General features: G+C 36.3%; 1 protein-coding gene across 5 annotated transcripts in view; it reads right to left on the reverse strand.

Annotated features, from left to right (window-relative positions):
- The window catches only part of ESYT2 (extended synaptotagmin 2), a 70,128-nt gene that overhangs the window by 10,706 nt on the left and 38,480 nt on the right, over positions 1 to 20,942 (reverse strand). For 2 of the 5 annotated variants that reach the window (XM_015282149.3, XM_046936243.1), the window contains exons 7-15: positions 16,615 to 16,670; positions 11,780 to 11,900; positions 10,979 to 11,155; positions 10,526 to 10,608; positions 9,140 to 9,188; positions 8,425 to 8,514; positions 7,829 to 7,924; positions 5,675 to 5,776; positions 1,122 to 1,184 (exon numbers count right to left, since the gene is read on the reverse strand). In XM_015282149.3, the coding sequence (XP_015137635.1) occupies positions 1,122 to 1,184; positions 5,675 to 5,776; positions 7,829 to 7,924; positions 8,425 to 8,514; positions 9,140 to 9,188; positions 10,526 to 10,608; positions 10,979 to 11,155; positions 11,780 to 11,900; positions 16,615 to 16,670 (837 nt within the window). The remainder of the gene's footprint in view (positions 1 to 1,121; positions 1,185 to 5,674; positions 5,777 to 7,828; positions 7,925 to 8,424; positions 8,515 to 9,139; positions 9,189 to 10,525; positions 10,609 to 10,978; positions 11,156 to 11,779; positions 11,901 to 16,614; positions 16,671 to 20,942) is intronic. The other 3 variants (XM_015282151.3, XM_015282150.3, XM_015282152.3) reach the window with 3 other exon arrangements.

Raw genomic sequence — 20,942 nt, forward strand, 5'->3', positions numbered from 1 at the left:
GGAAATTGTTCACAGGCACTGTAAACAGCAAGTTAGTTAAAATCTGCTCAATGCATGTAAGGTCACAACCAATTCAAATAATTTAAAATTTAAGAATGAGAGTATTTGAGATATTTCTGGATCTGAATTTACATCTTTGACATCATCATACTTTCACTAGTATTACTTGACTTTAACATGACATACTGGTTATAACAATACTTTCCTTTAGAAAAAAAAGCTGGTAGGAAATTACTCCTTTCTTGGATGAATGCTGCATTTCTTTTGTGATTTCTAATCAAAACATTGTCGCTCTAATCAGAGACAGTAGAACACAAACGTTTATAGAATACAAAGAAATTACACTCTGACCAATGGCGTTAAAAATGGTAAGCAAAATTTGTTCCATTTTCACTTCATCCATAAAAAGGTGCCTGAAGTTTCCTTTCTGCATAAAATCAAAAAAACTACTTAAGTTTGCAAAAAGGCCATTTCTATTTACGTATCAGAACAAGCAACAATTTTAATTCATGCTAAATAGGTAATAATATCTACACACACACATGATGTACCACTAACATCTGCCACTGACAGATTTGCTGTTGACAGGATATTCAGACTATCTGAGCTTGCCTATTGTCCAAGTTCTTCAGCTGAGAACTTGGCTTACGCCTTCCAAGTCTGCTTCTCAACGTGATGTCTTCCATATCAAATGGCTGGGTTGAATTATTCAGCATTCATATAAATGATGTAAAACCTTCCGAAAACATCTAACAGAAAAATTTCAAAACCACATTAAGATACTGGTTAGTCACTCAGTTGATCAGCGAAGCATTGTTCAGTATGTAAAAGATGTCTTAGCTTTCATGTCAGCTTTGATCTTTTAATATTAATTCACACCAGTTCTCAGGATTACTTTGTACTGATATCCTAAAGCAGCCTATACTCCACTCAACTGATGCAAAATTCAAATCACCCCAGAGCACAGCATTTTACCACAGACTTAGCCACTTCTTGAAACTGCAAATAAAACTGAATTGTTCTAAAGAAATCCCATCCGCTTTTGGAAGAGAAACGTTGCAGGTGTTTGTGCATTTCCAATTACTATTGTGACCTTAAATGGACAACTATGTTAATTTTACCTTTAGGGCTTTCTGAACAGCAGACTTCTTCAAGGCATCAGGGTTAAATTCTAATGGATTATGCTTTTAAGTCAAGAGAGAATGAACACAGGAAGGGTTAATAAAGTCATGCAAAGAAGCAATTTCATTAGGTTAATTATTACATGACAACACAGGACAAAGCAAAAAAAAAAAAAAAGAAAGAAAGAAAAAAAAGAAAAAAAAACATTCCAAAAAAAAAAAGACCACAACAATATTTCTAATAAAACAATGAAGGACCCAAACAAATAAATAAATAAATAAAATCTGACAAAGCTTTTGCTTTCTGTCCTCTCTGAATTTTTGTACTCTGCTTTAAATCTAAAACAGACACTTTCTACTTCTATTTCCCTTACCAGGTCTTTTAAAAACAATAAAGAAAGTTCATGAAATATTGCTTTGGTGTTCTGTTGTTTTTGAGTGCTTACAGCCCTAAAGCACTGCCTTTTAGTTGAGCCATTTTGGAGTTTGCTTAAGTATCAACACAGAAGTTTCTCTGATAAGTAATTATGTGAAGGAGCTCTTTTGTGAGAGAAATCAGTATGCTACAAATTTTGACAGTAATTTGATCCTTATAAAAAACTGAATTGTTTGAGCCTCTTTACCAGATGAATGATGTAAAGAATTTATGCTAACTAGAATTAAATACACTTTACTCAGTTGAAGATATGAAAACACCCTATCAGGAGAAATCTGAACTGAAATAGCATGACGAAACACCTGACTATTTGCTATTAACTAAGCCAAGTTGTGTTTTATTTTACTAACAATGTACTGTTCTTGAAGTGATACATGTAAACTACAAAACTGTTACAAAAAAATTTGCAATAGCATTCAACTATTTCAGGAAAAATATTTTTTACTTAAAATTCTACTGATGGCTGGCTTTTCTTCAAGCACCAATTTCTGTTTCAATGGAGAACTCTGATTTAAAAGCTGGAGTATGTGGCAAAAAATGCATAATGGCATTTTTGCAAACATGCTGGATGATGAACAAGAAACAAGATTCGTAGTGCTCTGCCAAAATGAATGTCTTCCTGAAATAGAAATGTAGAGGTAATTTGAAGACATTCAATTCTTATGCAAATATATATTTTTTCACTTTTTTGGGGTGGGTTGGGGCAGTTGTCACATTCTAAAGTTGGCCAATACATTTCATAAGGTTCTTGGCATTCAGTTGTTTCAGAAGGAATGTACAACGTAATGAAATTGGAAAAAAATATAGAAAGAAAAGAAGAGATTGAAGTTTGTCTGTTTAAAAATATCTATCTATATATTTTTTTTAATAATATGAAAATAAGAAAACTTCCACAACTTCCAATTTAACTGTATATTTTAGGGACTAAGATTCTTGTACTTAAGACCTTTATACGTACAGACCTTTATATGTACAGACTGCACAATATCCCCAGACACATCAATCAAAACCTTTAACTATCCCACTAATTACAGAGGTTTACTCCTTGCTTGAATCTAAGCAGTGCTTCTTGTTCTTTGACAAACATGAAAAAGTCTCTGTTTGCTGCAGTCCTGAGTACATTCCATCTTCATATCTGCCTCCTAAAGCTAAACCCATCCTGGTTATTCTTCCTCTCTTACTCACATTTTCTAGTCTTCTCATTATCATCACTGCTTCCTTCCAGATTGATTTTAATTGATCTCCACCCTAAACTGCTGCATCCAGAGTCACGGCCTTAATAACATCTAAGCAGATTGAAAGTATTAGTCCACACATCTTACAGGCTACACTCCTCTTTCTATAATCAATATGATGTTTGTGTTTCATAGCAGCATGATATGACCACTGCACAGCTATTTCTTTAATGCTATCTATCAGACAGCAGTTCCCAGCCCATATTTACATGGGCTCAGGAGACGTCTTCTATTAAAAAGCACACTGGTTTTTCATATTATATCTGAAAACGATCTTGATGAACTGCAATTTTTAGATTCTAAATGGCCCTCAAACTTGGCAATCCTTCCTTCACGTTCTCACATCTTTTTTTTTCTCCCATATTATTGTTTCAATGGATTTTAAAAGCCCCAAACAATTATAAAAGGTAGGCAGCCAACGATTTGTGGCTATTGAGCATGTCTCAGTTCCTCTGGAATCATAGCAAGGACAGGCCAAGAGGGATATTAGCTGGGGCAAATATGTTTAAGCCAGACTTCAGGTTAAAAGGGAATGAGCTGCAGCTCCAAGAGGAAGGTGGCTGAAAGGCTTGGAGGGAGGAGACTATGAGAAGAAATGGGAGCATTCAGTAAAGAAGGCCAATAAAGGACTTGTCTCGAGTGACAAAATTGTTTTGCTGTGGTTCTGTCTCTACAATTACATGAAAAGGGTATGGTTATCCAAAAACTACACCAATAACTGCAACAATGGAATAAATCGTTAGGCTAGCATTCTGTAATGGCCAATGACATTTGCAGTAAATCCTAACAGCAAGCCCATACATTACGTGGCAACTAATAAGCTGTTTTATTACTAAATCAGATGCTAATTTGATATGCTTTGGAGTACAGCTTATTACTTATGTTAACTCACTAATTCTTGCCTGGGGTTCAAATGGTGTTTTAGAAGTTTCTAAATCTCAGCTGATGACCAGAAGACAATCACTGATCTGTAAGAGCTGAATTAAAATATGGATAATTTATAAGTTATACACACAACAAATAAAATCATAAACTAATGATAACATAACAATAGCATTATGCATTTTCAGAAATTATACTAAGAACACTACTCAAATTCCTTATCTTCACATAAATCAGATTTAGATGTGCAAATATCTGAATTAGGACTTCTCAATCTAGGTTCCCAGCAATCAATAAAAGCATCTAGAAAGAATTAGTGCACTCAGAACTTTGGATTTTCCTCTCCTCCATATAAAATGAACCTCCTTTTTAATGGCCAGTAAGCACATACACACCCACAAAAAATAACACAGACATGTTAATTAAATGCCTGGACTTAGAAGTGTGAACGTTTGCATAAGACCTCACACTTAAAGAAGCCCTTGAAAACAAGGTGTGGTTCTACAACTGTGCTGAAGCTGTTATCTCCAGCCTAGACAGTCCTCTCCTCCCTCCTGCCCTCCAGTCAAGAACCCTGTCCCCTGCTTGCTGCAAGTCTGGCACCCATGCAACTGCAGAACGAGCACCGTAACAGCGCTGCTGGAAGAAACTCAGACCTAGCTATCTTAAAACAGTTCCATGCTGACTCCAAGAGAGCTTCAGGGATTTGGAAAGCTTTGTCTTGTACCTGAACGGGTGACATTCTGTCCACCTGACATGTTGTAATACAGTGACCCTAAGATTGACAAAAACCAGGACTTCACTTCTATCATAAATTTTGATTATTATTTTCTTATGATGTATCTGTACTTTTTATAATTACAGCAGCAACTGCTTATCAGTTGTCAACTGAAGCACAAGTACATTGTTTGAATCCTTACAACACCTATATGTGATGTGTATTTCCCCACAAACATAAGTATACATGGTAATAAATTGCATATTTTATATGTTAAATTTTAACACAGTTTGGTAACGGATGCAAAGTTTTTGAAACTTTCAGATGAACTTCTATACAGAAACTAATTGAAAGGACCGAAAAAAAGGATTTGGTTTTGTTGGTTTTTTGGGAGAAGGAAGAGTGGATTTAAATCAACGATATGAAACAAAAGTAGCAGGCTACAAGTTGAATGTGCACCATCTACAATGGCATAACTAACTTTCTGGCAAAAGAGTTCTTATTCTGAACAAATACTCATTCTTTCTGGGGATACCACGGTCGTGTTTACAGATCTAAGTGCTCACAGGCTCCTTAGTTTGCAATCACCTTGTAATGCTGAATTCAAGGTAAAAATACTAACTCGTAGTTCTCCCTAGCTTGGATTTAACTGACTACAGACTGACTTGGGGGGGCGGGGGGGGGGGGAGGGGGATGAAATAAAAAGGAGCTTGGGAATTTGCAAAACAAGGAGCAATATGGAGTGGAACAGAATTTACAAGGGAATTTCAGAGTCTGGGATGCACAAAGAATCACAGCCATGTTTAAATTTTTAAAGCAACACTCAAACCTTTGTGGAGAGGTTGCAAAAGTTCTTGCAAACACTGAGTACATCACGATTCAAAGAAACTGTAGGGATGTTGGTTTTAGTACTTAGTACTGTTTCATTTTTCTGCAGTAAAAACCAACAACTGACCAGCACCCAGCGTGCTAGGATAGTATGCATTTTATTTCTCAAAATGAATCACCAATTCAAGTTAAATGTAAGAGCTTTTGTAACAAAACTTATATTGGGTTTTTATCAGAAAAAAGTTACTTACTTACCCAATGATATGCTGACCAATGAAATTTAAATAGCCTTTAAAATGCAAGAAAAATAGCACAAAAAACAATGCACACTTGTTGAAACCATGCAGCAAAACAAATTGCATGCTCTCATTCCACTAGAGTGAGTGGCTTTAGTAGCACTAATCCACACTCTGGCAGATAAAAGGTACAATACAAATAATACCAGAGAACTCACAAATAGTGCTCTATAGAGTGAGGTAGTGTTTTCACAAAAGACTAGTCCCGATGCTCTCCTCTCTTTTAAGTATCCACACCCAAAGTTTCCCTCGTAGATACTCTTAGGAAGATGGAAATGGAAGGAGAAAGCAGAGTGATGGGATTGTGGCAGAATGAATGCTTAAGCAGCTTTACTACACAAGAAAGTTAAAGAAAACAGTCAAAGGATTCCAGAGAAAACAGCAGATAACAAAAATATTTGTCATTATGAATCATCTCATCTGTTAAACGACTTTCTGAAGCACACTGAGGTGAGAAGTTTTATTAATTAGCAGCATTTTATTGATTTACTCTTCATAGTTCAGATTTACATGGCAGACCCAACTAAGATAATTTAGAAATCAGACTTCTAAAGCATTTCTCTTTCACAGAAAACATATTTCTGATGAATCATCCTAGTGTTCACAAGTTCACAACTATCGTGAAGAAAAAGATACAAAAGAGAAACCTATGATAATGATCCATGGTAACTCAAATAAAATAAGGCCAATGCCAAATCTAAAATGTACCAGTGATCAGCAGTAACTTAAATAATAATACTGAAGGTAATAAAAAGTTCTTATTCATCCAGAAAATATTTCAATTTTAGCATAAAAGTTGTGGACAGAAGTTCTCAAATCTATTAATAAAGAGCATAATTTTATGTGAGAATTCACTGTCTTTTAACTTCTGTTCCTCATAAATATAAGCAATCCTGAAGAGCAATTAATTTTACTATTATATAGTATATATTTTATATATAAGTACATATATTACTATATATTACTACATTAACCCAATCACCAAATAAAACATGAGAAGCTAGCAGACTTCCATGTTAGCCTTATAACTGTTGCTCCATATCACAAGCTAATGGACTTTAGAAGGCGGTCTTCACTACTATTTGCTGCATTTTATTAAGGAACTCTCTGGCAGGATCCAATTATTGCTGTTAAAGAACCTATGGAAAACGTTTCAGTTCTGCCACATGATGAAGTTGTCCCATGGTATTTTTTTTTTCCCACCTACTTAATCAAAAAGCTTCTTTGTATCTGTTTTTTGTACAGTGTGAATTTAACTCAATGCTGTATTTATTACTGCTGTAAATATAATTTTTAATTTTCATTGCTACTTTCCATTGTATTCTCTATAACACATAACTGGGCAGAGAATAACTTGCAATTAAATACTGAGTTTTCCATAGCAACTATTCTTATGGCCTGGCAGAGCAAGAAAATGAAGGGGATAAACAGGTCACCCATTATGATCATCCTTATTCCCAGCCCCACCCATGCAATCCTGTACTGTAAGCAGAGCATCAGACACAGGAGTAAGAAATTTGAGATCGTGTTTCCAAATTACCTCACTAGTCAGCTGCATGTGAGGAACTTCCTCTTTCTGTGCTCTACAGTTCAGAGATCTACTAGTCAGAAGTACTGATTAAGACACTGACATGAAAATACTGCCTCACAAAGTAGGTTAACTCAAGGCTTGCAATCAAACCATTGTGATGGAGGGAGACAGTGTTGCAGAATATTTAAAGTAAGTAGGAAAAAAACCTAAAATTTATGACGAAGCCTGTAAGTAATTGCTGGAGAAGCTATTTACACAAGCAAATAAACATCATTTCAAATGGCAACCTGACAGAAATCTCATACAAATATCCTGCCACTGCAATATCAACAATACAGCTGAAATTTTATGTTGAAGGACTTTACTTCCTTCAAATCTACCACAGACTGCCTAAACCAAAGGAAGCAAGTTTACCTGAATTCAAGGAAGTAGGCCTTTTCCCAGTTAGTTCTTAAAATTCCCCTTGCTGATCCCATACTATTTATGGACAACACTGCATAATAAAAACATGCAGCCTTTCAAGTCCAGGAAAGGAGCATTCTTTAAAGAAAAAATCACGCTAATTAAAGAGTAATGTTTTATTAAATAAATATATATATATATATGACCATACTACTAGAAATACGGACCTTACATTACACGTTTTGAAAAGAGAGAAAGTGTAGAACACATGGCTTAATGTGTGTTAGTGAAGCAGTGTGCCATACTACCAAGCAAGACATGCTGGAAAATAAGCAAGAGATACCCATGAGGAAAGGGTATCCACAAGAATATAACTTACAGGCAGGTTTCTTGCTGAGTCCAAATAGAGAATAAGCAATGCAGAAGACAGCCCATCATTGGCTTGGTCTTTATCAGCTCTAATGCTTGTTAATACCTAAATCAGAAACATACTGTGAGCTTTTCCGTAAATCCAAATAATAACAATATGGCTTCTGTCCCATTCCTGAAAAGTATTTTAAAAACAACTCCCCAAATCCAAACACTCACAAATGCCCACTATTAAAATACACAACAACTTCTTAATTCTTCATACAGATGTAGGTATTTCCATCAGGTCCATCTCGCTTCTTAAGTATCTTTTTTTACATTGGAAAGATTATGTCACTGCCAGCTTTATCTCCAGTCCAATGAAATGTTAGCTGGTTTTTTGAAGCCATAACATTAAGAAAAAAGAAAAAGCATTTAAAAATCCTATGCCACAAAAGTACACTGACAGGTATAACTCATTTGAGATTTCTAAAGAAAGACAGCTTGAAATAAAGTTAGAAATTTATCCAAATTCACTACACAGAGAAAAAAATCACTTACCTATTTAAAACAAACATGAACAAGGAAAAAAAAGACTAGGATAAAAGTAATGTGTTCCTTAAATACCTTGTCTAGGTTTTCTGCTGTTGGCATCAATGTGAGCCATTCCAGTTTTAAATGCAATTTTCCTTTGGACACCTCATCCAAAGTAAACCACTGAAAGTTAAGCAAAGTAATGTGAAATAATCGGACACCAAACAAATACATAACTGTAGGAAATTTAGGAAATTCTACAGCATACTGGAAAATCACTAGAGCTGAAATCTGCAAAACCCAAAAATACCCCCCAAAAGATCTAATTTATTAAACCATTTTTTAGAATATCAAAAGAATTCTTTGAGTTCTTTAAATCTGGTATGCAAACACAAACCCTGAGTAACATTACTGTAAAACTGCTCTTACATGTAGGATAAAAATTCTATCTTCTAAATTAGTTTAATTAGTTTAAGTCTAAAAGTAGTTAATCCAGTAGTTAATCCAAGAAAGAGCCCTCACTAAACACTTAAGTCACTGTTTTCTGCATTCATATGTTGGTAATCTTAAACTCCAAAGACAGAAGAAGAATGCCATCATCCTCAGCTATCAGCTATCCTTAAAATACTGCATTGCTTGTCATAGAATCTATTTCTCTGGCATTAGGGTTATTCAAGCACACAACTAAAGGAAAAAAAAAACCAAGAACTAAATGTACAACATATGTTCTGTTTTGGCTTTGTTTTTTTCTTTGTTTTTTCTTTCTTTCTATTGTTTAAAAAAAAAAAAGAACTTAACCAACACTTACCTCATCTAAAAGTCGCTCCTTTTCAACCTCAATTAAATCTATCATCAAACTAGAGAAAAAAAAACACAAGTATGGTGTTTCAGACAAGCACCAAGAAAATACAGAGCTCAAACCCCACCCTGTTCTTGTTGGATATCCAGGCTTCCAGTGAGAGCAAAAGAGCAGAACAATACTATTCTTTTAGCCCCTAAGAAAGAAAGAATAAAGTAGGGAATGAAATGGCTGAGCCAGAAGGAATGCAGAATGATAGAAAATATACTAGAGCCCATTCTGTAGCTAAGGGAGAAACTAGCAAAATATGGCTCACATACATATGACAAAACTCTCCAAACATTGACCACAACCAAACTACCCACTGGAAATACCCCCTGGACACATGACCAAATTCATGCTTTAGTACTGTCTGGAAGAGTGCTAGTTTGCACAAGCCAAGTGTACCAGGGAACCTGCCAAAATTAAACAGTGCACACAAATGTATGCTGGCGCATGAACACTTGCCCTGGCTTTTTATTTTACTCATACTGATACAGACATCATGACCAAGTTGCCACTTTCAACCCCCCACCACTTCAGTGTAAGATTAGGGAAGTGCAAAGAAAAGAAGCCTTTGTACTACCTACTTCTTTATTTAAATGAGAAGTAGGTACTGTTGCTCCTGTTAAGAGAGAAGGAGCTGGAAAGATAAGGGAGTTCTACTCTGTATGGAAAGCAACAATTGGAAGCTCCAAAACTCTGCAAGAAATAAAGGTGACAAATTACTGGAGAAAGAAGCTGACTAAAACCCTGAAACGTTTATGGGTAAACACTAAAGGTAGGCCTATGGAATCTAAGAGTGCGTAGTGTTTGCAAAAGCACAATAGCAATAGTTTTTCTTTATCCAAACTGCTAAAATCAGCTCTTAGAGGAAATATAAACTGCGAGCTAGCCATTTAAAGCCTATGCAGATGAGAAGATACATAAAGATGCACTAAATTTTCCTGAAGAAATGAGTACTTAATGCTAGCTTAAGAACATTAAAACAGGTAGGGTAAAATTCCTTAAAAAAATAAAAAAATTTAAAAAAAGCACCCTTTTTTTCTTTTGAGTATTGATAACACTTACCTTATTTTTTTTTTTTCAATAAACATGTAAACATATGTCTGTGTATACATACACACAAGCAAGGTATTTTAATATACATATGTTTCCATATATGGAGAGTCCAAATAATTAGGAAACTGCTTAATACCACAATTTGAAAAGGTAAGTAATTTATAAATGCAATAATGTAACAGAAATTCAACTGTAATAAAACACAAAAAGGGGAAAAATTATGTAAAAAGTTACATCAAAACATTTATTTTTTTTCCAATACCTACATACATATATGTTCTCCACAACATTTACCTTCCAAGGAAGTCATCTTTGTCTGGATCTTCATCAAAGAGCTCAATCTCTAGCTCCTGTCCTGGATGTTCATATACTAAGGCCTGAAAGTACAATTAAGACAGCACTGTTAATGGTAAAACTGACTGTTTTTTGTCAAATGGCAAAGTAACAAAAAACCTCTGATGTAGTATGCTTTAAAACACAATACTATGAGTTGAGCAAGCATAAGAGCTTTTCAGAAATAATCTGTTAAGGACTATACATAAAAGGCTAAATGGTTTTTCAGAGTTACAGATGTTAAGTCTGGACAAAAAGTATATACAATAGTTGAGAATTTCTGTTTTGTTGTAGAATGAGCTTTTAGAGGGAGACATCAAGAAGTTCCTCAAGGAAATACACAAAGTATTTTCTTTAGAAATTACAGAAGACAACTTTACAGGATGGACAAGAAGACATTTTTATTGATTATACCTCATAAACTTCATTCCATTTTGGATTGAGATTTTCTTTGATGACCTTGCTTTGGAAAATCTGGTTGCCCACACGAATGATTCCATAGGGATCTGACTTGCCTTTGACAATCCCTTTTAGGTAAGTATCTTTACCCTCCAAGTCCTGAGCTTCAATAAAATGTATCCTTAAAACACCCTGAAAAAATGAAAAGCTCAGTTTATGCAGTAATCTGAAACTCTCTATATGATTACAACTGAAACAGTGTAAATTTTTATAATTTCCACAGCAGCTTCCTTAACATAAAACATGGTTTAGACGTACTGTGGACAGGGAAATACCACAGCAGATCTAGGATTCAGGTTCCTGAACAGAAAAACTGTCATTAGCAATCAGAAACATGCCTGCTGTATCAAAAACTGCCATGCCATTGAGTAGGAGCTGCAATAAGTAGGAAAAACTTCCAAGTTAAAAGCACTTCACTATACAGTGATAATAAAAAACATCTACTACTTCATTTTTAATCTATACAGTTGTAAAAAACATGTACTACTTCATTTTTAATCTATACAGTTGAATTAGAGCTATGCTTTACGGGTAATACATAAAAGATAGAGCAAAACAAAAACATCCTTCCTGGTGTTATTATCAAATTCCCTAAAAAGTTTATAAATGGAGTCATTTAAATAATGAGATTCAAGGTAACTTGTACTATCCTGATAACTATATTTGGAAATTCATACAGATGTGAATAGCTGAGACAATTACTACTGAAAAAGAAAATAAATGCTTAATTATTACCATTAACAGAAACACGTTTACCTTTGGTATAGGAAACCGCAGCTGAGCAATCTGCACTTCGCTGACAAGAGGGACTGTAATTCTGTTTGGCAGGACCAGGTAGTTGGATATTATATCCAATATTATCGTATCTGATAAGCCACTGTTAGAGAAAATAATCCTCAGTTACTTCATGGGAATTAAACATGTCACACTAATGCAGCTCAAGCATGAAACTTAGCAGACAATCACATTAACATCCAAAATCTTTTTCTTCTTTTATAAACTTAAAAAGCACCCTGAAATAAGCCTAAGCATTAATTTATTTGTTTTCCAGTCACATCTAGAAGCTAAGAGTGGGTTTTGTCACTTTTAGAATAGATAACCAGCACATAAAGAAAACTGAGGCAGAACAGAAAACAAACTGCTATGTCCTCATAGTACAGCAGTTTTTACCAGCTACCTTTTACCTCCTTTGCTGATTAGCAGTTACCTACATGGACAAATATTTGTCCTTTTTGGGAGGTGAAGTCAAATCTGGCCTTCAAACATTTTTATATTTTTAACTGAAGGATTCCTGCCAAAACAGCCACCAGGTGGAGGCAGCTGATACTGAATAGCAGAAACCAAAGCCACGAACATACAGTTCTCCAAAGTTCCCATCCCCCTTCCAAAGCCACCCAGAGTGAAGGGCTATTGCATAAGTCTTCTTGTCAGGGTTGCACAGAACCAAGCAGATGTTAACTGTTAATCTACTTTCACATTTCAGTAATAACTGTCCCTGAAAGTTTGGCTACCCACTGTTGTATTGTTACAAAACAAGTTGTCCTCTGGAGCAAGGGCTATCATTTAAACAGCAACACAAAGCAAGCATGCTTTGTGGACAAATAAAATATAGCCTAGGGAGGCAAAACAGGTTTTGTCCTGGTAAAGAAAAGGGAGTGGCAGCACGAACACAGCAGTAATGAACCATTTAAAACCTCAAATCCCCAATTAGAAAAGGTTTCCTAAGCTAAGAGTTCACCCAGTTTGGGTCTGAACTGACACAAATCACTACACAGTTGATCCGGGGATGAATGATTTCTCCACCTATATATACTTTCTTTAGGGTTCTCCTTTTACAATCCTTATTAAACTATGATGCAGACAATATGTTTGATTATCACATGCATTCTTCAGATTAAATACTTGCATGTAATCTTTTTGATTTTTTTCTAAGACTGAATCTGCAGTTGGGAGCGGTGCTGACTCAGCAGCTCGCGTATTTACACAATATATATTATAAATTTATGTTATAAATGTAATATATGTTACATTTTCAATTTGGGAAATCGTGAGCAATAAACATATTATGGTAGAGATGCGTAACAGAATTAACACATTAAATACAGTCTATCCCATTTCAAATCATTAGTGATCTTCCATGATAGAGATTAGCAGCCTGAACAGCCTGCATCCTTTGGCTGCCCTCCTTCACCACAAATGCACCCACTAGGAGCTGTTAGCACAAGTAAGGACTATAAACCTGCCAAGCTGCACTCATACACAGCAACTTGGTCTCTAGTTCAGAAGGGTAAACAAGCAAGGGAGCCACCTGCCTGAATCTCTTTCACTGAAATACTTCACTGAGACTTAGATATGAATGCAACTCTTCAAACTCCTAAGTGAGAATTTATCTCAGCTGGTGATCGGCTGCCAGCTAAATAAAGGAGTTGAGATGTGCTGCATGAAATTTCTATGAAAAGATGAAACGTAGATTTCTGAGCAGTTTTCATAGAATCACAGAACGGCTTTGAGTTGGAAGGGACCCCAAGGATGATGAAGTTCCAATCCCCTGCCACAGGCAGGGCCACCAACCTCCAGATCTGTCAGTAGACCAGACTGCCCAGGGCCCCATCCAACCTGGCCTCGAACACCACCAGGGATGGAACATCCACAACCTCTCTGGGCAGCTGTGCCAGCACCTCACCGCTCTCTGTAAAGAATTTCCCCCTGATGTCCTAATTTTAGCCAGTAATGAGAGGTTTTTAGGTTCCAATAAAACATAGCTAAATAAATGCATAATGGTGAGACAACAAGAGGAACCTGTGATTACAGACTGAACTGTAATGGGTGGGGTATTACCAGTTAACCTCAAATACTTACCAGCTGAGCTCTGAGTGCGAAACTGTAGTACATTTGCTATGTTTATTACTTCCAGTCTAGAAGAAAACATTCTATTGCCCTCTAAATGTAACATTACTGCTGACTTTGGAAAAAAAAATACAACAAACCAATGCTACTGATGCAACTGCCAGAACCAAGGTCTTTAGGAAGAGATACTATCTTGTTTGGCTAACCTTTTGATGAGGGAAAACAGTTGTGTTTCTGAAGATTTTCAATGTATAGGAATGTTAAACCCTACATATTTATAGTTTCAGTAATTCTTAAAATAACCACTACCAAAAGATAATCATGTTTTTAAATTAAGTAGCTCCCTTTAGTTATCACAGTAACACATGAGTGCTTTTCAAATGTTCTTGGCTCTGTTTTGCTAAACATTAAGTTTTCAACTTATGAATGCCACCACTTGCATTGTGACACCTTCCAGTGTGGATGCAACGAGATGAAAACTATTCTTTATGAATGCAAAGTAAGAACAACTTTTTTATAATTATTATTTCATTACTTAAATTAGAAAGTGTAGCCTATGGATAAGAGAGGCAAATCATTGATCAAGCAATAGACACAGTAGTATGCATTTAAATCTTTACGACAGTGTAAAAACTCTGTTGATAATGCATTCTTAAAGTGTTTTGGTCATTGATCCTTGGTACAATTATTTTTTTTAGCTCAGGAAAGTGAGAGAGATGGGAAGTGCTTCAGGTAGTTTATTACAGTGAGCATCTTCAAAAGCTCAGTTTCACTGCAGAAAAATAATTAGCAGTTAACAATGCAGCTGAATTGCTCTCTATTTAGCTCTCCCTAATTTTTATTAACAGAATAAGCAGCTATGAATTTTTTTCCTCTATCATCTTCTACTCATACTATAGAGACAGCACATCTCTGCACAAAGTATTTTTTACTGCATCTCAACCAACCGCAACAGACTTCATCTTCCTGTGACCCACATCCCCTTCCGACAGCACTTGAGCAGTCACACTACTGGAAGCCTGGACCTCCCTCATTGAGATTTTAATTCCACTCTTCTGTGAGCAATATTAATGATAGAATATGAATTCCTTGTGTGTTCTTTCCCTTGTGGAGTCACATAGAAAGAATAATGGAAGTTGTTAGCAGCTGACACCAACTTCCAGTAGCAAATGCAGAAATTCACTTAGTAGTACTAAGACATCTGCAGAATACAAATAAGTAATGTGCACCCAACAGCCATGGGATGAAAAATGTACCTGTGGCACCAGCAATCTCTTGTTCATTGCTGTTTGTAACAACAGCAATATGCCAGGCTGTCAAACCAAAATATACAATCCATCTATACGGATAAGAAAAGCAAATATAGCACTGAAGAAATCTACAGGAAAGGCAGAGCATGAGTCATCTCAGATACAGTTACTATAGAAACCATACCACATCTAGTCAGCACCATTATACACCAAGCCTGGTTGCTCTGGAAACCATAAACTTGACATACTTAATGAGACTTCATTTACATTTCAGATTTTCACATTTCCTGTCAGGCAAATAAGTAGCATGATATATACCTCAGGAGCCTCACAAGTTGAAGTACTAAATGTAGATTTATTAGTCTTATCTCAGAAGAGCTAATTATTACTCAGGACCTGTATTTTGGAAGCCATTTTTTCACTCTTCAAGAGAACCTCTTTCCTTGGAGGCTGTCTTAAACAGGCTTAAATCACGAGCAACTCCTGCAACCGTTAACCTAATTAATGCAACTTCTAATTTCAAGCTGTTTAACTGGGATTCCATGCAATGGCTTCATGTCTAAGCAAAGCAGAAATCATTTCAGGCGTGCAACTGAGCACTGAAGGATTAATTTAATATCTAAATTCAAACTCTTGGTTTTAGATAATAAGAATAAATCTGGAATCACCTCAGTCTTGAGTGTGGGGGTTCAAATAAAAGAGCTAGTCACAAAACCTGTGTATCAGATCCACTTATTATCTTCTTAGCCACTGTGTCAGTATTAAAAAGCCCCTGGGTAACTATTATAATTTTTTAAGTATTAATGCCTTTATGGATTTAATCTTTCCAGAACTGCAATGATACAAAACAATTTATTTTCCTTCTGTACTTATGCTTTTTTCTTTGTGGTTTTATCATTTACTATTTCTAAAAGCTCTAAATAAGCCATGTGTTTTCTCCAACTACATTTGGTTAATGTTTTTGCTATTCTATTTGATCTTGACATTATAAACTGAAAGCTCTAAAAGGAAGCACTCAAAAAGATTAGAAAGTTTATTTAACTTGATAACAGTCTTAAAGGTGTTTCTTACTATCTTTACACAGGCAACTACAGATTTATCAGCATACAAAGCCATAAGCCAAGATGTCGTGAACACTTTGGGTGGAAAAATAAAATAAGGCTCAGTCTTTTTGCTGTCATAGGAGATAGCATATAGGAAATTCATGAGATTCTGGAAATCTGGAAAGGCTGAGAACACACAAAAAAAAAGCAGATTAAAAATTATATTTTCTAAATATTATTTTAGCAGATGTACTAGTTATACTTTTGATGTACTTAGACACATATAATCACTACCTTCTCCATATTGAGTAATTTCACTTAATTCTAAATAAAGAGATAAATGCTCAGAGTCATTTAACCTAAAATGATTAGGTGGGTCTTATTCTGGGTTTTATGGGGGCTGCTGTCAGGGGAGAAATTTACTATCAAATACTGCTTTGCATATACTCACTTCAGCCCTGGAACATCCAGAAGATTGGTCAGCCCAGTCCAGTTTATTTCTAAAAGCTGTGAATTGCAGAGAAAGAGAAAACAAAGAAAGGAGAAACAAGAAAAGCAACTTAGAATTCACAGTACTGAGGAAATGAATCTGATGATAACTTCTGAGAAGTTTAATATTCCGGGACTTTTTTTAAACAGAAAACCAAAACCATTCAAAATAATTTTAGTGATAGCTTTTAAAACAGTATGAGAAAAACAATGCAGCATCCTATAATGCATCCTTCTACACATGTAAATACACAATGCACATGTCGCTTATGGCTCAGCTCTGCTCAGCAGTGGGTCCCTTTAGGGGAGCTGGAGCTGGCTCTGATATGACATAGAGCTGTGCTGGGCTCTGCTCACAAAGGCCACCCCTGCTACCAAAACCCTGCCACATAAGCCCAATACAGCCTGTAGAAGAGAAGGCTCCAGGGAGACCATATTATAGTGGCCCTCCTATGACCAAAATGAGGCCTACAGAAACATGGGGAAGGACCCTTTACCAGGGAGTATCGTGACTGGACAGGGGGCAATGGTTATAAACTAAAAGAGTGTAGATTTAGATTAGATATAAAGAAAAATTTCTTTACTATGAGGGTGGTGAGGCACTGGAATAGGTTGCCCAGAGAAGCTGTGGGTGCCCCATCCCTGGAGGTGTTCAAGATCAGACTGGATGAGGCCCTAAGCAACTGGATCTAGTGGGAGGTGTCCCTTCCAACCCAAACTGTTCTGTGATTCTATGAACATGAATTTGCATAGTATAATCAACAGCTGAAGAATCTCATGTGAGTCCAGTTAGAAGACATGTCTGTCAGAAAGAATGAAGGATTGGGATTAAGAAAGCTGAAGGAGGACTTGATAGCTTGCAAAGACAAAGGAGGCTGTTTTCAATGCAAAAAGAGAAATCCATTCCACTATTGACACAGTATAGCAAAGTATCAAAAAGAACAATGTATTGAAGTGAGAAAAATTCTCAAAAAATAATTAATAGGGATAATTAATTGCTAGATCATATGTATTTCCTTCTCTGAAAATCTTTACAGAATATTAGATATAAAAAAAATTGTGAAGGTACTTAATCTGTTTCGGTGTTGTTTGCATTAATTACTAATTTCTGGTGTATTTTTCAGTCCTCTAATATTCTCATTCTACATAAGGAAACTAACAGAACCAACTGTCCTTTTTTTCCTTTCTCACTAAGGACTTTATATTAGCAGTGTAGAATTTAATTGAATACATGCAACAAAGCCAAACTCACTTAACTACTGCCATGCTTCCAAATCCATCTAATCCAAGAGAACTTTGAGTGACTGCATGAAAAAAATGTTAGAAGGATTCTGAGACTCCTCACTTGAGAAACTAATAATGGTGGGTGTGGAAGGAAACAGACTTCTTCAAGAACCTGTGCTGCATCTTCCTACAAACCAACAAAAAGAATCACTCTACATTCATTTTCTACTTAAAAACAAGTACATACCATTCTCTATAAAGGGTCTGCTAATAGTTTAATTAGTAATTTCCTTTCTGAATACTTAGACCGAAGATAACATATAATACATTTACATACATAAGAGGCAATGTTACTTAAGGTAGTTTTGTAATGGTGACCAACTTCTTCAACAGTGTTACCTATGAACCACTTAGCTATGAACCGCTATCTGTAACAGATAATTAGGAAGAAAAAAAAAAACGAAGATTTACAATCACTTTAATAGTGTAAAAGAAAAAAAAAAAAAGATTTGCCATCTTTCATGGAAAAGTATTAAGATTTAATAACTGAATGTTCTGAAGCAAAAGACAGGACATATCATGGGATATACTGCAAGGAGCTAAATAAGTGAGCAGTGTCCCCTTGCCACAAGGATAATAGCATCCCAGGCCATGTTAGACAAAACATTGCCAGCACGTTGAAGGAGGTGGTCCCTCCCCTCTATTCAGTGCTGGCCAGGCCACACCTTGACTACTGTATCCAGTTCTGGGATCCCCGTTACAGGAGAGAAATAGACACACTGGGGACAATTCAACTAAGTTAGAAAAAGATGATGAAGGGACTAGAGCATTCTAGGGAAATGCAGGCTTGGGGGAAATTCATCACTGTCTTTAAATATCTGAGGAGATGGTGCAAAACAAGGCTCTTTCCAGTGGTGCCCAGTGACAAGACTAGAGGCAATGGACTGAAAATGGAATACAAAAGTTCCATCTAAAAATCAGGAAGCACTTCTTCACTGACTGAGTGCTGGTACAAGATGCTTAGAGAGATTGTGGAGTCTCCCTCCTTAGGAGGCTCAAAAGTTGCCTGGATAAGGGCCGAGACAATCAGCTCTGGGTGTCCCTGCTTGAGCAGGAGTTGGGCCAGAAGGCCTTCAGAGGTCCCTTCCAACAATTTGCATAGAATCATAGCATATCCCGAGCTGGAAGGGACCCACAGGGATGATGGAGTCCAACTCCTGGCTCCACACAGGACCACCCAACATTCAAACTCAATGTCTGAGAGTGCTGTCCAAACACATCTTGAGCTCCAGCAGACTGGGGACTGTGCCCACTACCCTGGACAGCCTGTTCTGTGCCCACCAGCTGCAACCATTCTGTAAACCTACTATAAGAGAAAATAAATTTTGTACCCTCCAGGCAATAAGATCAGTGTCCAGGCAATGTCATTGAGAAGGGTTAATAAGCCTACAGACTTCAACAGATGCTTAATGTTTAGTACTTGCCTATTGATACTTGCCCTTTAGAAAACTGCTACAAGATCATCTTAGCTTCCTTGCTTCCTTTTACACTTACTACACTCCTGCATCCCTGTGTATTCAGGAGAGAGACTGAGAACGGAATGACCTTCAGCTAATATAACCTACATCAGTCTAATAGTTTGCAATGCGATATGAAACATATGTTGTCCTATGGTACAATCTCACTATGAGTACTTTGATTTTTACACAGTTCTTCTCAAATGCAATGCTTCCAATTCATTGTCCTTAGTCCGAAGACCCTATCAAACCATAAAGTATGTAAAAACTAAGCATGGAAAGAAACTTAAAGAATATATTGCTAATAACAGTGGTCATTTAGAGAAGAAATTCAGTTAGTGTGAATAAGAAATGCCTATTCATCCTCTTACTGTACAGGAATAAGTATGAAAAAGGTTAACTTTCAAAATGCTAAAGATAAATCCTTTTCCATTCAAAGTTGGAACTAAGAAAGTCAAAAACATTACTGAGGTTAAGCACTTTACAGGATTACTAGAAGAGCTTTGCAAATAAATCTTAAGCCATGAAATGTTTTGGAAGGGATATAAGCTTTCAAACTCCTGGCAGAAATCAAGCTTTAACTGTTTGAGCTTTGAGGATAAATGGCCTTTGTGGACAAGGCTTGCTAAATTTGCCCAATGCTGTGCCTTCCTTCCAGTTCCACCTGAAGAGACCAGCACTAATTGGAAACATACCTGACATCACAGTAGGAAGAAAAACTCTCTGATCTTAATCTGCAGCTATTAGTGACAGATGCTTTTTTGCTTTTTTCTTTCCCTTCATATTAATTCCTTTCAAAATGATTGTTTCAAGTTTGAACTTTTGGCTTCCATACATAATCGGACTCCATCATAATATACAAACTCCGTAATGTAGGAAAAGATGAGTTTTCCAAAAAGTAACACGAAGTTCAGGCAATATCTGCAGTACTACAGAGATCAGCACTGACAACAGAAACATTCAGCAGAGAGAGAAGAAAGCCATCAAACTTACTGCAGTTAAATGTACTGCAACTGTATTTGAATACCATAACTTGCAGGAGAAGAAAAATAATCCCTAAAACTTATGGTTCTGATAGTAATCTAAAGCATCATCACCAGCCTAAAATACCCTATGGAGAAAAGGGAGCAAGGAAAGGACTGCCGGTTAACAAATCATTTTTTGAAGTCTTGAATACAGAAAACAACACACTGAAACAAAAACAGAATACTGAACAAAAAACTTTCAGCCTGTTGAGTGCCCAAAATACCTGAGCAATACTATTTCCCTCTCTGCCATCACCTCAAGCAATGCATAATTATCTTGGTTTAGCTAAACTCAAATAGTGCTATCTGGTTCTTTGCAGCAGAACTAACAGGGCACCATGAAGGCTATGTTCAGAGTTTGTCATCCAGTGAAACTCTGCCTGTAGCCAGAGACAGTACAGCATCCTTCCATAGCTAACTGCAGCTTTCAGGTGAGATGCCTTACAAGCAGAGGCTGTTAGCAGCCAGCAGACTGCCCCAGGGCAGGGTTTCATGCACTCGTTACAGTCTCCAATTAATGAGTA

The sequence above is a fragment of the Gallus gallus genome, chromosome 2, assembly GCF_016699485.2.
Source record: "Gallus gallus isolate bGalGal1 chromosome 2, bGalGal1.mat.broiler.GRCg7b, whole genome shotgun sequence".
In the NCBI taxonomy this organism is placed as follows: Eukaryota; Metazoa; Chordata; class Aves; order Galliformes; family Phasianidae; genus Gallus; species Gallus gallus.